The sequence below is a fragment of the Acipenser ruthenus genome, chromosome 4 (assembly GCF_902713425.1).
Source record: "Acipenser ruthenus chromosome 4, fAciRut3.2 maternal haplotype, whole genome shotgun sequence".
Lineage (NCBI taxonomy): Eukaryota > Metazoa > Chordata > Actinopteri > Acipenseriformes > Acipenseridae > Acipenser > Acipenser ruthenus.
In genome coordinates, this window is record NC_081192.1 from 884,825 (window position 1) to 902,993 (window position 18,169).

At 40.8% G+C, this 18,169-nt stretch overlaps 1 protein-coding gene across 11 annotated transcripts in view; it reads left to right on the forward strand.

The window, feature by feature from the left end:
* Positions 1-18,169, forward strand: part of LOC117400717 (focal adhesion kinase 1-like) — a 164,041-nt gene that overhangs the window by 43,464 nt on the left and 102,408 nt on the right. For 10 of the 11 annotated variants that reach the window (XM_059021278.1, XM_059021267.1, XM_059021264.1 and 7 more), the window contains one exon: positions 17,632-17,855. In XM_059021278.1, the coding sequence (XP_058877261.1) occupies positions 17,632-17,855 (224 nt within the window). Of the gene's footprint in view, positions 1-2,751; positions 3,338-17,631; positions 17,856-18,169 lie in introns of those variants that run through there. The other variant, XM_059021274.1, reaches the window with a different exon arrangement.

Here is an 18,169-nt window from a genome sequence, read left to right on the forward strand (position 1 = left end):
CACAGTGCTCCTTGGGATGTTTAATGCTTGGGAAATCTTTTTGTATCCAAATCCGGCTTTAAACTTCTCCACAACAGTATCTCGGACCTGCCTGGTGTGTTCCTTGTTCTTCATGATGCTCTCTGCGCTTTAAACGGACCTCTGAGACTATCACAGTGCAGGTGCATTTATACGGAGACTTGATTACACACAGGTGGATTCTATTTATCATCATTAGTCATTTAGGTCAACATTGGATCATTCAGAGATCCTCACTGAACTTCTGGAGAGAGTTTGCTGCACTGAAAGTAAAGGGGCTGAATAATTTTGCACGCCCAATTTTTCAGTTTTTTATTTGTTAAAAAAGTTTGAAATATCCAATAAATTTCATTCCACTTCATGATTGTGTCCCACTTGTTGTTGATTCTTCACAAAAAATTACAGTTTCATATCTTTATGTTTGAAGCCTGAAATGTGGCAAAAGGTCGCAAAGTTCAAGGGGGCCGAATACTTTCGCAAGGCACTGTATATGGAGAAACAGTTTTTGAATGTTACTGACATACTTATTCTTCTTTGTTTGTTTGTTTGTTTGTTTTGTTATTTTCTTTTTTGAAGTTTGCAAAGGGAATCTAGGGTACGCTACAGGTACTATGCCCTGTTTATCCATCACATGCTATGTGATCTGTTATACTGACAGTGGCTATTGGAGGAAAGGTGCTGCTGCAAACTCAAACAATAGCACAAACACTTATTTTTTTTTTCTCTCCTTTCTCTTAACCTGTCCTTTGGACAGAACGATCTTTGCGAATGAAGAGAGGGAGGGGGTGGGGATGGTAAAGGAACAGAGCTGCAGACATGACCTGGTCAGCCTTGATTTGCAGCCCCAGCCTGACAGTTTTGTAAACAGAAATATGCCGACTGAGGGCGAGATTAGCATATTAATAAGACTGCCTCGCTAATAGTCTCTCCCTCTCCCTTTTTTATTTTTCCTCTCCCTCCCTTTTCCCTGAATCCTGAATACAGCAGTGGAATATACACACACACACACAATGTCACTCACTATCACTCTCTCACACACACACACACACACACACACACACACACACACTCAGTCTCTCGTTCTCGCTATCACACACACACACACACACACACACACTCAGTCTCTCGTTCTCGCTATCACACACACACACACGCACACAGTCTGTTGTTCTCACTATCACACACACACACAGTCTCTCGTTCTCACTATCACACACACTGTCTCGTTCTCTCTCACACACACACACACAAACAGTCCTTCTTGTTCTCTCACACACACACAAACAGTCTCTCGTTCTCACTATCACACACACAGTCTCTCTCTCACACACACACAAGCACACAGTCTCTCTCGTTCTCACTATTACACACACAGTCTCTCTCATTCTCAAATTCAAATTCAGAGATGCTTTATTGGCGTGACAAACATCAGCAGTATTGCCAAAGCAATTACAGTACATAACATGTGTAACAACATATCGTACAAAAAAAACAAAAAAAAACCCAACATATCAGTTTTGCACAATGAGATAGAATAAAAATAAAAGTGTGGAAAAATACAGATTCAAATAAATAAAGCAATAATATGTTCATGGTAATTTAAATGGTAAATTTAAATCTCTCTCTCTCTCTCTCTCACACACACACACATACAGTGTCTCTTGCTGTCGCTGTCACACACACACAGTCTCTCGCTCTCACTATCACACACACACACACACACACACACAGTCTCTCGCTCTCACTATCACACACACACACACACACACACACACACACACACAGTCTCTCGCTCTCACTATCACACACACACACACACACACACACACACAGTCTCTCGCTCTCACTATCACACACACACACACACACACACACACACACACAGTCTCTCGCTCTCACTATCACACACACACACAGTCTCTCGCTCACACTATCACACACACACACACACACACAGTCTCTCGCTCTCACTATCACACACACACACACACACAGTCTCTCGCTCTCACTATCACACACACACACACACACACAGTCTCTCGCTCTCACTATCACACACACACACAGTCTCTCGCTCACACTATCACACACACACACACACAGTCTCTCGCTCTCACTATCACACACACACACACACACACAGTCTCTCGCTCTCACTATCACACACACACACACACAGTCTCTTGCTCTCACTATCACACACACACACACACACACACACAGTCTCTCGCTCTCACTATCACACACACACACACACAGTCTCTTGCTCACACTATCACACACACACACACACAGTCTCTTGCTCTCACTATCACACACACACACACACACACACAGTCTCTCGCTCTCACTATCTCACACACACACACACAGTCTCTCGCTCTCACTATCTCACACACACACACACAGTCTCTCGCTCTCACTATCTCACACACACACACACAGTCTCTCGCTCTCACTATCACACACACACACACACACACAGTCTCTCGCTCTCACTATCTCACACACACACACACACACAGTCTCTTGCTCTCACTATCACACACACACACACACACACAGTCTCTTGCTCTCACTATCACACACACACACACACACACACACAGTCTCTTGCTCTCACTATCACACACACACACACACACACACACACACACACAGTCTCTCGCTCTCACTCATTCACAGTCATGATGCCGCTTTGCTTGGTCGCATTTTGAGAAGCTGCTTGCTCTGGATACAAAATAAGGAAACCAAAGGACGTCTCTTGAGCCAAGAGAGGAATCTATATTTGAAGGGCTTTATTATTATTTATTTATTATTATTATTATTATTGTTGTTTTTGTTATTATTATTATTGTCACAGCTTGCTCGCAGACGTTGTGCCGTTTTGGTTTTCAAGGGAATACAAACAGTGGAGATTTATATTAAAGCTGCCGTGGATTCTTCAGAAAGGACATATGTAACTGAAGAAGAGCCCTTTCTTCATGAAATAAAGGAAATACAAATGTGAATGGTCCTGGTGCTCAGGCTCTGCCCAGCTTGATGACTTGGAAGCAGTGAAGCTTTCGACTGCTGTAACCTGCCCCCCTTTCAACACCCTCTGTCTCATTGTCTCTCACACACTTGCCCCCCACCAGCCCCCCTGCCTGCCGGAGTGCACGTTGGAGACAGCGGGGGTGGGGGGACAGTACATGCAGGGGAACCAGCCTGGCCTCTATGCGCTTGGACCTGGCTGGCCACCAGGACCCGGATTGAGAAGCAGGTGCCGTCTGCATGGAGAGAAGTGGCTGCAGCCCATTCCCTATGTGCTGGGCTCGAGGTACCCACAGCCTTCCATTACTGCCTGAGTGTTTACTCACATCCACCTTCTAATCTGTCAGATGCACAGTAACTGAAGGAATCTGGGGAAGATCAAGAGATTTCATTTGAAGCAGTTTACTGAACCTTCCTTGCTGTTCTCTCCTTCCACATGGTTTTCTGTTCTGTAATGTGTGACTGTAGTGGAATGGCATTCTTGTTTGAATTTGGATGTGTGCTACAGTACGTTATCGAGTTTGATTTATGTTTTGGCTTTTATTCTGCTGAAGAGTAATTCCATCGTTGTTCATTGCAGAGGGGATGAAAATTTACCTGGTATACTGTAGCTTGCTATCTTGCATTATACATTGTTTTATTTGAGTTTATTATGCATGTTTTCTTAATTGAGACGCTGTCTATTACTGCCTTGATAAAAACAAACAAACATCTGTTTTAATATATATATATATATATATATATGAGTACTGTTTAAGGCAGGTGTGAAAAAATGCTATAAAGTAAGAATGCTTTCAAAAATAGACATGTTAATAGTTTATATTTACCAATTAACAAAATGCAAAGTGAGTGAACAGAAGAAAAATCTACATCAAATCCATATTTGGTGTGACCACCCTTTGCTTTCAAAACAGCATCAATTCTTCTAGGTACACTTGCACACAGTTTTTGAAGGAACTCGGCAGGTAGGTTGGCCCAAACATCTTGGAGAACTAACCACAGTTTTTCTGTGGATTTAGGCAGCCTCAGTTGCTTCTCTCTCTTCATGTAATCCCAGACAGACTCGATGATGTTGAGATCAGGGCTCTGTGGGGGCCATACCATCACTTCCAGGACTCCTTGTTCTTCTTTACGCTGAAGATAGTGCTTAATGACTTTCGCTGTATGTTTGGGGTCGTTGTCATGCTGTAGAATAAATTTGGGGCCAATCAGATGCCTCCCTGATGGTATTGCATGATGGATAAGTATCTGCCTGTACTTCTCAGCATTGAGGAGACCATTAATTCTGACCAAATCCCCAACTCCATTTGCAGAAATGTAGCCCCAAACTTGCAAGGAACCTCCACCATGCTTCACTGCTGCCTGCAGACACTCATTCGTGTACCGCTCTCCAGCCCTTCGGCGAACAAACTGCCTTCTGCTACAAATTTTCAAATTTTGACTCATCAGTCCAGAGCACCTGCTGCCATTTTTCTGCACCCCAGTTCTTGTGTTTTCGTGCATAGTTGAGTCGCTTGGCCTTGTTTCCACGTCGGAGGTATGGCTTTTTGGCCGCAAGTCTTCCATGAAGGCTACTTCTGACCAGACTTCTCCGGACAGTAGATGGGTGTACCAGGGTCCCACTGTTTTCTGCCAATTCTGAGCTGATGGCACTGCTGGACATCTTCTGATTGCGAAGGGAAGTAAGCATGATGTGTCTTTCATCTGCTGCAGTAAGTTTCCTTGGCCGACCACTGCGTCTACAGTCCTCAACGTTGCCCGTTTCTTTGTACTTCTTCAAAAGAGCTTGGACAGCACATCTGGAAACCCCTGTCTACCTTGAAATTTCTGCCTGGGAGAGACCTTGCTGATGCAGTATAACTACCTTGTGTCTTGTTGCTGTGCTCAGTCTTGCCATGGTGTATGAGTTTTGACAGTAAACTGTCTTCAGCAACCTCACCTTGTTAGCTGAGTTTGGCTGTTCCTCACCCAGTTTTATTCCTCCTACACAGCTGTTTCTGTTTCAGTTAATGATTGTGTTTCAACCTACATATTGAATTGATGATCTTTAGCACCTGTTTGGTATAATTGTTTAATCATACACCTGACTATATGCCTACAAAATCCCTGACTTTGTGCAAGTGTACCTTGAAGAACTGATGCTGTTTTGAAGGCAAAGGGTGGTCACACCAAATATGGATTTGATTTAGATTTTACTTCTGTTCACTCACTTTGCAATTTGTTAATTGATAAATATAAACTATTAACATGTCTATTTTTGAAAGCATTCTTACTTTACAGCATTTTTTCACACCTGCCTAAAACTTTTGCACAGTACTGTGTGTGTGTGTGTGTGTGTATATATATATATATATATATATATATATATATATATATATATATATATATATATATATATATATATATATATATATACTTTAATTCCCTTTTGACCTGAAGTGATTAAACGCCTGCTTATAATACCGCTGATTAGCATGCTTCCAGGGGAGCCAGCTGATAACTAGGACAAGGAATGTCCAAGTTCTTCACATTCACAGCTTTTTTATGTTGAGGAATTTTTATCATAGTTATTTTGTTTATTTTCAGAAAACAGTTAAATAAAATCTAAAAGCATTTTGTTTTTGCTTTTTCAATTTAATTTTTTATTTGATTTGCTTGAATTTGTCTCCAAAGTGGTTCTAGGAAAAGCTTTCTTTGTAGTGCCCCGGCAGTTGGAAAATGTTATTGAGTACAGATTAGGGATGGCTGAAATGTGCTGAATACTGGAGATCAAATTCTGCCCCAATGAGCATCTCCTTGCCACTAACAAGCAGCGTGCGTGCTCTGGAGCAGGTGCTGGCTGAGCAGGTCTGAGGGGCTTCGTGAGGGACAGGGGTGCTGTATGTGAGGCTGCAGTATACCTGGGACAGTTAGTCCTGGTTCGAATTTGCTTTCTTGTAGGACAGCGTATCTGTGCGTATACAGTATACTATAGTGGTTTTAGATCACACGGGCAGGGGGGCTTGGTTCTGTAACAAACAACCTTTTTTTTTTTTAACTTGTATTTTCCTTTCCAGAAGAAATATTCCCAGGCCACCCTTAAAGTTGAACAAACTTTGTGGTCTCATTTTAGTACTGAAGGTACTGTACTGGACTACATTAACATTGTAATCTTCCCCTCTCTGTCGACTAAAGGGTTCAGTTTCAATAGCAGGTCAGCTGATTCTGTGTTCCCAGGAGTTTGAAAGCCTGTATCTGACATGATTGATTATAGGGCTATTGTAGACTTCATTTACATAAACCACAATTACTGTGCTAGCAGTGTACTGTAATTATTGCAGTGAATGACTAACACAAATCTGCTAATCACTCTGAAATTAAACAGTGGTTTCCTATCTGACTCCACTGTGGACCAACAGTAACTTGGACATGATGAAGTGCTGTACTTTTGCTCATCGCTGTAGATGAGAACGGTGAGAGAGAGAATGCTTTATGGAGACGGAGGAAAGGATAGGCTGCTGTACAGTATTGATTGTCCTGTTTGTTTGATTTCTCAAACGGAGATTGCAGCATTGCTGTGTCTCTCAGGAAGCAAATAAACCATTTCTACCTGAAAGCAAGCATTGCTGTTGACGCAGTGTATGTTTTGGGTGTTACAGGACGGCTATGGTACCTGTCTGCCATCCATCTGTAGATCAGGTTCTGTATAGCATCATGCTTACACAAGCAGTGAGGTTAACACATCACAACATGGATGCAGTATTTGTGTATTTCAGTATTAAACAAGCAAACTGCACTAAAAAGAACCTTGAAATAAAAAGTGCTTTTAACACAGTCATGGTATCGTGTCATTGTGTCATCATAGGCTATGGGGTCTTATTGCATCACTTATGTCTTTATTTTATTTTATGTAGACTAGCTACTGTATGAACCAGAATCCGACCTGTTTGGCTGTTTGTTTATTGTTTTCAAGTGTATGTGTTATTTATTGTTGGCATTCTGTCGGTATTGTGGGGAATTATTCTGCACTTTTATTGCTTGCCTCAAAAGGCTAGCTATAAATTCAAACCTTTTGCACACACTTAAGGGAGGTATATGCTATGTTCTGTATTAGCAATTTAGGTAGTAGTTGACAGTTCTGAAATCAAAGTAAGATCTACTGTGCTGTTTCAGTTGTGTAAATATTGAGTAAAAATGGAAACTGTGCTAAAGCTTACTGTATACCTTTAGACATGGTGGAACTCACCAGCCTTGAATAAGAAAATTTCCAGCAACACTTAATGAAGCAAAGCATTAAATAGCTTGATGTGAATGGGCCCTGAGTCTATGAGGTCTGCTATTTTCACAGGGGCAGGGAAATTATTATTAATTATTATTATTATTTATTATTATTATTTATTATTATTTTCAAGCTTTTAAATTCAAGGAAGCCTTTACGTTGCAGGTCAAGCTGACTGACTGCATGGCTGCAGGGCCAGATTCAAAGGTCAAAGGGGCTGGAGCTGGTGGCATAAAAAGTCATTATTTTTCCTAAAACTCATAATTCTCCCTCTAAGTTCTACAGTATGTACTTTCAGAAAATGTCAGCAGTTATTTATTTTTTTAAATGCATTTAATTCTCTAAGCAACACAGATACCGTTTAGATATTTACAGTAAATTACACAAAACCTGCTGTAGTAGGGCTAATGTAATTGCACATGCTCTTAATTAGAATGCTCCAGCATAAACCCAAATTCAATACAAATGTGCTGTAAACTTGCCTGATTATCTCCCAAGAGCTGTTGTATGTGTGAGAGAGCATGTCTTTCTGCTGCTGAAACAAACGCACAAGGCAGTGTGCTTAACTTTAAACTTAACTTAAACTTTGTTTATTTATGCTTTTTGCTTGTATATTGGAGCCTCATAAGAGATGAGTTTTGCAATGTCAGTCTGGGGCAAATGTTAATTGCACTTACAATATCATTGTTTAATGATTTACAATATCAGTTTAATTTAATTCATTACAATATAATTGTTTAATGTAATGAATTACATTATCATTGTATAATTTAATTCATTACAATATCAAACATTCTACACTGCCCCTCGCCCTGAATTCAGACACGCTCACTGACCCTCGCCCTGCATTCAGACACGCTCACTGCCCCTCACCCTGCATTCAGACACGCTCACTGCCCCTCGCCCTGAATTCAGACAAGCTCACTGCCCCTCGCCCTGAATTCAGACAAGCTCACTGCCCCTCGCCCTGCATTGACACGCTCACTGCCCTTCGCCCTGAATTCAGACATGCTCACTGCCCCTCGCCCTGCATTCAGACACGCTCACTGCCCTTCGCCCTGAATTCAGACACGCTCTGACGACAAACAGTGCACTGCATGCTCAATAGCAGAGTGTGTTCTCCTGTGTTGCACTTGAATTGGTGCAGGAATCGTTTACAACGTGGGCATTTGTAAGTTAGATTTGAAAAGCAACAAAGTTTCTGAGCACCACCACAGGCCATGCTGTTGAATCTACGAGAGCTTGAATTAGACTGTTTACTCCGAGCACGAACCATTCTGTGCCTGTACGATCAAAGGAAGCCTACACTGGTATTTGCTTTTCATTTTCAAAGATACCTGTTTCTTTTTTTTATTTTCGTTGCATTGATCTTAAAATCTTAGGAAGGTTAGTTAAATGAGATGAAGCCCTGTGCCAGGATGAAGCAGGAAGTTCATCTCCCCCGCCCCTCCCCCACCCCCCTCCCTCTTACAGCCATCCAACCCAAGTGCTTTTGTTAGAATGACAGATTCAGTTCAAGGAATTTCTAAGACGATGTGTGATGGCCAGCTTGGCAAAGGCTTTTCAGAAGGAAAAATAAGAAACTGCCGCTTTTATTAGTGTTCAGTGAAGCTGAAACGGGTCCAGCTTTGTCTCGGCTCCTCCTTTGTTGGACCTCAGCCAGCTGATCTCAGGAAGAGCCAGATTGACCCTTTTGATTTCCTCTGTCCAGTTGGGCTACAACAACCCAGACCATTTGTATTTCAAATGTACTGCAATAGACTGTTCTGTGTTAGAACGTGATAGTGTTTTTCACACTGCATTTGAGTACAGTAGTTAAGATACCGTTCTGTAGCTGATATACTTTGAATTCTGATTGTTTAGCATGTACTGTTGTGCTGTGAAGTTAGAATGGATTGTTATAGCAAGCCTGGAGGCTTTAAAATCCTAAACCCTTTTCATGTGACTAGCTAAAAGGGGGGATGGGTGACCATGCTGATGCATCGTTCACACACCCTAGTCTCTGTAAGTCGCCCTGGATAAAGGTGTCTGCTAAATAATAATAATAATAATAATAATAATAATAATAATAATAATAATAGTAACATGCTTTATTTTAGGGATTTAGAAACATGTACATGTTTCCTTGTTTGTCCCCAGCCCCCATGCAAAAATAATGTGATGTCTGAATAGCGTTACAGTAATCATCATTTCAAATAATGTGATGTCTGAATAGCTTTACAGTAATCATCATTTCAAATAATGTGATGTCTGAATAGCTTTACAGTAACCATCATTTCAAATAATGTGATGTCTGAATAGCTTTACAGTAATCATCATTTCAAATAATGTGATGTCTGAATAGCTTTACAGTAATCATCATTTCAAATAATGTGATGTCTGAATAGCTTTACAGTAACCATCATTTCAAATAATGTGATGTCTGAATAGCGTTACAGTAATCATCATTTCAAATAATGTGATATGTGACTAGCTTTACAGTAACCATCATTTCAAATAATGTGATGTCTGAATAGCTTTACAGTAATCATCATTTCAAATAATGTGATGTCTGAATAGCTTTACAGTAACCATCATTTCAAATAATGTGATGTCTGACTAGCTTTACAGTAACCATCATTTCAAATAATGTGATGTCTGAATAGCTTTACAGTAATCATCATTTCAAATAATGTGATGTCTGAATAGCTTTACAGTAATCATCATTTCAAATAATGTGATGTCTGAATAGCTTTACAGTAACCATCATTTCAAATAATGTGATGTCTGAATAGCTTTACAGTAACCATCATTTCAAATAATGTGATGTCTGAATAGCGTTACAGTAATCATCATTTCAAATAATGTGATGTCTGAATAGCGTTACAGTAATCATCATTTCAAATAATGTGATGTCTGAATAGCTTTACAGCAATCATCATTTCAAATAATGTGATATGTGACTAGCTTTACAGTAACCATCATTTCAAATAATGTGATGTCTGAATAGCTTTACAGTAACCATCATTTCAAATAATGTGATGTCTGAATAGCGTTACAGTAACCATCATTTCAAATAATGTGATGTCTGAATAGCTTTACAGTAATCATTTGAAATGTGATATGTGAATAGCTTTACAGTAATCCTCATTTAAAATACTAAAAGAAAAGAAAAAGCAACCTTTTATATGGTGTGTGGGTGTGTGTGTAGCCTATATGATTTCACTCATTAGAAGAGCAGCTCACTGACATCCCTCCCCTATGGGCACTCCGCCATGTATCTCCTCACATCCAAACAGTGGGGCAGTATTCTATCATAATTTGACATTCCAAACTGGGGAGAAAATCGGGGGAAAAGTATTGAGTACACTAAATTTATTTAAACAAATAATAAATAGACACTAGAAACACTGCGAACTGGACTTGAGGAGACTTGATAATATACAAAAAAGTGTGATAGTACGAAAAGGCTAATGACCCTTTTCCTGTTGACAAAATCTGTTTGCAATGTGCTGTTGACCTCAAATAAACAAGATCTCCAAGAAAAAAACAGGATGTTCTTGTTTGTACACTTGATGCTAACCTTGACCGGGTCCCGTGGAGCCGTACACCTTGACCGAGTCCCGTGGAGCCGTACGCCTTGACCGGGTCCCGTGGAGCCGTACGCCTTGACCGGGTCCCGTGGAGCCGTACGCCTTGACCGAGTCCCGTGGAGCCGTACGCCTTGACCGAGTCCCGTGGAGCCGTACGCCTTGACCGAGTCCCGTGGAGCCGTACGCCTTGACCGGGTCCCGTGGAGCCGTACGCCTTGACCGGGTCCCGTGGAGCCGTACGCCTTGACCGAGTCCCGTGGAGCCGTACGCCTTGACCGAGTCCCGTGGAGCCGTACGCCTTGACCGAGTCCCGTGGAGCCGTACGCCTTGACCGAGTCCCGTGGAGCCGTACGCCTTGACCGAGTCCCGTGGAGCCGTACGCCTTGACCGAGTCCCGTGGAGCCGTACGCCTTGACCGAGTCCCGTGGAGCCGTACGCCTTGACCGAGTCCCGTGGAGCCGTACGCCTTGACCGAGTCCCGTGGAGCCGTACGCCTTGACCGAGTCCCGTGGAGCCGTACGCCTTGACCGAGTCCCGTGGAGCCGTACACGTCTTTGTTTACAGTACTTCATCTCAAACCAAACTACATGCCTGCAGGACTCTCTGTGGGTGTAACTAAGCACTATTAGAAGGGCCAAACTTAGGGGCTTACGGGGCTGTGCAAAGTCTAGCTGGATTAACTAAACTGCTAACCGACAATGACCTTTGTTAGAGCTTAGTAGGGCTCCTGAGTTTCTATTCTTGAACGGCAAATTCCATTTTCAAAATGACCAATTCTGTTTTTACCAATTTATTAAGAATTAACAATGTAATTGAATATAAATAACATTTTAACTTAAAAAATCTATTTAATTCTTTTTTTTTCATTTAAGTCCCTGAGACTGTAGTTTTCAGGAAAAATCTTTTTTAAAGCAGTCCACTAGTAACAATGTACTGTAGGTCAGTCAACAAAGGTGTTTTGAAAAAATAGCTCATTGCTGGCATTACAATATACAGGACTAGTCGAAACTGAGGGGCATTATTACAAAATTATACAATTTTAATAAAATTACAACTTAAATGCAATGTTCAGGACACTTCTCTCCCATCTGTAGTTTCATCTGCAGTAACGCAGACTGGGTAATGCAGTACTTGTAGATAGAGGTGCCTTGGTTAGAGCAGGGCTCTTCAGCTAGTTTTTTTAGATTTAAGGGGGCCAGATTGGAAAAAAGTTAGGAGTAGGCGGGCCAGAGTCTTTTACTCTGCACATTTTTAAGCAATAATAAATATTACATAACTTAATGTTCATATATTGAACAAGACTTACACATTTTACCACATGAATAGTACTTTAATAATAGAAGAGTGTGAGAATTTAACAGAGTAGCATTACAAACATTTTAAAATGTATGTGACATATTAATAGTATAACTGTTAAGAGATCAGCGCTTCTACTTTTGAGCTTCTAACTTCTGTGTCCTCTGGATACGTATTTCCAAAAGCTCCTTGTTTGGTTTGGTTTTCATATTGTATTCCTTAACTACTGACACACATTCATTGCACAATAAACACGGTGGCTTTGCATTCGGTACAGTGGGTAAAATAAATAACTATTTAATGGTCCACTAATTGTTGAATCTACCATTTTCACCATTTTCTGTTCTTACTATAGTAGCTAGAGAGGCTATAGCAACACGAGTAAAAAACTAAAAATCACTCAGTGTATTATTAAGGAGTTAATGATCAATTAGAAATAATAAGTTATAAAACTAAAGGTTTCACCTCAACCACCGTGTCGTTTCTTTGTGTTGAGTGGGTGACAAAGTAACGGATTTGCGATAATAACTAAATAAATGAATGCATAAATTCAATTACATTTTTTTAATCGGGGGGGGTTGACGATCCACAGAATAGAACTCTCACAAACCAGCTAGTTTCTGTTTTAAACAACTCGACTCACACTGCACACAGGCAGCGCCGCAGTAGAGACAGACAGTCCATCAGTGTAACACCCACAAAACCACCTGTTTTCTTGTTATACAATGATCCAAATAAACTTACAATAATGTTTTCACCAGCAATATAGCTGGGCTTCAGGGTAATGTAGTTTTCAAAGCAATCTTATTTTTTATAGGAGAATAACAGCGGTAAAAGTCTGTTTGCACAGGTTTTTTTTATTTTTTATTTATTTTTTTTTTTTAAAGGTGCCGTTGCAAAGCAGAATTCCATTCCCAAAATGCCAGTTCCGTTCCCAATGCCTAATTCCGCGATTCCGTCCGTGACTCCACGATCGTGGAAAATCAGTAGCCCTAGTAGATATGTTATTTGCAAAAAACTTTGTTAATGCATCAGTTAGGATTAAAACAACAAAAGTAGGGAAATGCGATTGTTAGGGTTTTTAACCCTAACTCTGCATCCCCTCCCACCCCCTTACAGGCAGTGGAAGAGGCAAGGCAACAAGCAACCACAGACAGCCATCATCAGTTAAGACAAACAACATACAACTCTCTGCAGATAACACAGGAGACATCTAAAAAATAAAAAATATTTAAAAACGTAATAGTTGATAGTTTTCAAGCGAGGATGTTTAATTTTACTAAAACCATTAAAATATTTAATATATAAAATGTAATACACTGTTAGCATTTTGGATGATCGCACTCATGACCCAAAACTAATAAATGATGTTCGTATAAAAGTATAATTCATACTGAAAAAAGGTTTTCACCAGTTTTTAATCCACTGATCGTTGGCATGCTAGGCAGACATACTAACCTCTACACTACAGGCTCCACCTTCATACCCGCCCCTTATTACCCAAGAACCTGGCGACGGTTAATGGTTGTTTTTTCGGTTTTCACCTATTACACCTATTTCTAACTTGAACAGAGGCTGAGATATCAGCAATCACAATGTAGGGAGGTACCTCAGACTGCTGCCCCGGAAAGTGCTGTCTGTCTCGGGCAAACTCGGCAGTGGCTGTCCACAATCTGATTTCACGAGACGGAAAGAACCTCACAAAAGAAGATCCCCCTCATGACAAAAGAAGTGAAATTCTAAATTATTTTTTCGCCAGAACAGCTGCTTTTTTCTTGAGAAGAATTCCTTTTTCGTGTAACGTGTGACGAAAAAAGATTTTAAAAGGTAAACGCATTTATCACTCACAAAATTAAAAAACAATGTTAGTCAATATTATGGAGTCCCAATTATATACAGACATGTCATGGTTTACTAAAGATATATGATTTTCAGGCAGTTTCAGGTTTTTTTTTTTTTTAAACTGAAAAAAAGAAGGATTTTTTGTTGTGAGGCCAATTCCTTTTTTCGAGATCAAACATCTAACTGCAAGAGCTGTACTGAGCATGCTCAGAACCAAACTTTGAAATCTTTGTAACTCAGGAGCAGATTAATATTGTTTCACCAAACCAGAACAAAGGCACTATTCTGGGCCAGTCCCCTTGTACCCTAAGATTCCAAACCGTTTTGGAGCTGGAGACCTGACAAAAAAAAAAAAAAACAGCAAAAAACAGATTTTAATTTGTTTTCACCAACTGGATCTCAGAATCCGCATCTCTGATCATCAAGAGATCTAACCAAAGGGACACACATCCAAATTTTTCCGTGCAAATCCAATGAAAGATGGTCTAAGTTATTAAAGTACAGAAATTGGGGTTTAATATTAAACTGCCTACTCAACCCAAACTATAGTGGCGCTACATCGCCACTATAATATATATATATATATATATATAGAGAGAGAGATTTTTTGGTTGTTGATTAAATGCAAATGTATTTTATTTATTTTTTAAGATGCACTGACAAACCAACCCCTTGGCAAAACTAATAATGCTAAATTTACTACTGCACTTTCAATAATTACCCATTTGCATACCTACAGCAAGACCTTTTTCATGGAAAGTGTTTCTAGAAATGTGCGTAATTCTGATTTAACACAGCCCTTTCCAGCTCTTCTGAGCGTAAGGACACAAATCATAACCTTCTCAAGTGCAACCCAACAAGCTGCAGTGTAGCTGTTTTAATCTTGGGATGTCGAGGCTGGCAGATGGTGCTGCTGATACATCATTAGATGTGTCTCTGGGTGCTCTGTGGACATTAGAGATGAAACCTCTATCGAAGAAAGAGCATGTGCAATTTGTTACCCTGTAGATTCTGCTGTAAATATCAACTTGCATTGTCCTTTGAATGTAGCCTAGATATTGCTTTAGACTGTTAGAGCATTTAACTTTTTTTAACCCATCATCACCCATTAACCTGATCATAACATAACTGCTTATCTGAGTCTGTCTGAGTCTTACGGATTACTTCTTTTTTTTTTTTTTTTTTTTTTTTTTAACGGATTTGAATCATTAGTTCAGGCAATATGCTTATGTGTTACAGTAAACAACAGAAACACTAATTCTGTTCTGATGCAATAGCATAGCCTACCAACGAAAATAATAATAAAATAAATAAATAAACTCACCCTGGTGATTTTTTAACTTGGGTAACAAAATCAAAGCCTTTCATATAAGAAACACAATTATATTGCTGGCATTAAACAAAATAAGGGTTTTTTCCCCAGCGTGTAGGAAACTGTCAGTATCAATCTTTACTCCGTCTCATCAGATCCATCATTCCTTGGTGTCAGTTCCTTTTTACTTGTTTTTAAATTTACGTTAAGGAACACAAGGACATCAACATGATCTGAGTGGAGACTTGATCTGTGTTGGTTGACGGTATTTCCAGCAAGAGAAAACATTCTCTCGCTCGGAGTGCTCGTGCAGGGGGTAGCAAGATATTTCCTCAATAAAACTGCCAGACGGGGATATCGGCCTTTCCTTTTCTTCCACCACAGTAACAGGCTGTCCATTGTTGGAATGTGAGGGGTCAACTTGAGGTAATCATTTATTTCGCTGTCATCTGTTGCTGACCGTGGTTTTCTTTCTTCCTTGAAGTGACGTCGAAACATTTCTGCATAGTCCATTTAAATGTTTGACTTTTTCGTTTGAGGCTCCACGTCCACGGCAGCACTTTCTGAGGCGTCACCATCACAGGGCCGGCAGGTGGCAGCAGCTACTGTTGCAGCAGCAGAATCTCAGGATCTTGACTGGTTCAGATTCAGAACCAATTCTGAAAGATGGTGTCTGGCTGCCTCTCTCACGGCATTCTGTAGAAACTGCAAGTGCTTGAAACGTGGGTCCAACAGGCATGCCATGATGGGAAGTGTTTCCGCAAGTCCTTGCTGATCCAGTTTGAATCGTTTCGTTAGTTGCTTGCTGACTTCTGCCTTAAAGGCTCGTGTAGCTCCCATACACTGTCTGTTGGCTTGAGGTTGCTGTCCAACAAATTCATAATGACAGGGTAAATGAAAGAAAGCCCCACATGCTGTTCTGAACACATAATAGTGGTTGCTTTTGCCAGCGGTCTTAGTACAGGTAACAACTGCTCTGTCAGGTCCCAGACGTTACTTTTCAACAACAGTGACTTGCGAGCGGCCTCTTTGACAGTTTCATCAGTCAGGACAGTCTGAACAGCCAGTCGTTGCTCAAATAAGCGCTCCAACATGAAGAGCGTGGAGTTCCACCGTGTGGCGCAGTCCTTCAGAAGCTTGTTTTGTTTGTAGTCGAGCTGAACTTGCTGTTTTTTCAGCTAGTGGCCAATGCAGAGTGACGGAAATGCCCCACAACTTGTCTTGCTGCTTCTACTGCTTTGGAGATGTCAGGAAGACTTAAACCTGCTTTGATCGCTAATTGTAGTGTATGGCCAGAACAGCCCAGGTCATTCGGAAACTGATCACAGATCTCCATTGCCAGATTCATATTGCTGACATTGTCATGAACCATACAAAAAACATCAATGCCCCACTCCTGCACAATATTGTTCATACGTTCAGAAATATTTACAGTAGTGTGTCTTTCAGACATAATTGCATTTTGCTATACTTTAGACTTCAGCTGCCATGACTCCGTTATGTAATGTGCAGTTACAGTAATGTAAGCATCCATTGTGACCGATGTCCAGAGATCAGTTGTGAGAGATACGCTTTGTGTTTTAAGTTCTGCAGCAAGCTGTCTTTTTACGATGTCATACTCGCATTGAATTTGTTTCCAGACGCTAGCGCGGGATGGAATTGTGTACCCTGGTTCAAAAAAATGGATAAGATCCTGAAATCCCTGCCCGTGAATCGCTGAAATTGGACGTACATCTTTCACAACGAATGCTATTAGTTTTTCTGTTGTTTCCTGTTTACATCTGAGGTGCGCATGCATAGACGATGTGCTTTGGTTGTATTTTAGCACTTTGACAAAAGTGTGCATTGTACTTCACGTTTGTCTTCCTGCTTTTTTGAAGTACTTCCACACTAAACTAGTTTTGTTGTGTTTCTTTTGATGCTGAAGTTCTCATATCGGATGTATCATCCGTCATTTTAGCAAATGGTGTGAATGGTCATGTGACATTTCCGGTTAGTCAAATACCAGCGGTGAGGTCGACTGCACTCAAATTTAGTCGGCTAGTCGGCCGTTTGGTGCTACCGTTACCGGGGATACAAAATTCAGTATTGTTAGGCAGGCAGTTTTCATACGGTCTAGTACATGGTTTCAAAACCATCACGCATGCAGTACATTCAAGCCTAACCTTACCATAGCTCAAATATCCAGCACTAATATTTACCTGCTTTAGTTTTTTGTATTTTATTTTAAGATTACTAGAATTGCAAACTTTCTCTCATATAATGTGATACATTTTCTTTTCTATTTTTTTTCTCTGCAGAATATGACAGATACTTAGCACCCAGCAAAGGCATGGCAGCTGCTTACCTCGACCCGAACCTGAACCAACTGGGCTCGGGAGCCAAGTCCCGTTTGAGCATGGGGATGGAGCGCTCCGCAGGGGCCCTGGACCGGGTCCTCAAGGTGTTCCACTACTTCGAGAGCAGCAACGAGCCCTGCAACTGGGCCAGCAACATTCGCCATGGGGACGCCACTGACGTCAGGGTGAGTGCTGCTGCACGTGAACACACAACAGGCAGGGACAGAAGGCTCCCGTTGCACAGCAGTGTGATCCATTCCTAATTTTACTATGTTTAATAAGACACACCTGAGCTTGATACATATACACTGGGTCTAATCAAGCTTGTAGTAAAACCTCTCTGTATATATAAAACATTCACTATTGTGCTGAACCTTCCAGTCCAACTTCCCCTGGGCATGCAGTTTGTTAAAGCTGCCACGTTCAGTAAGATATTGACTTAAACATTCCGTCAATGTGTAGATATGGTTGACTGCAGCCTTTGTCGATATCATTTTCT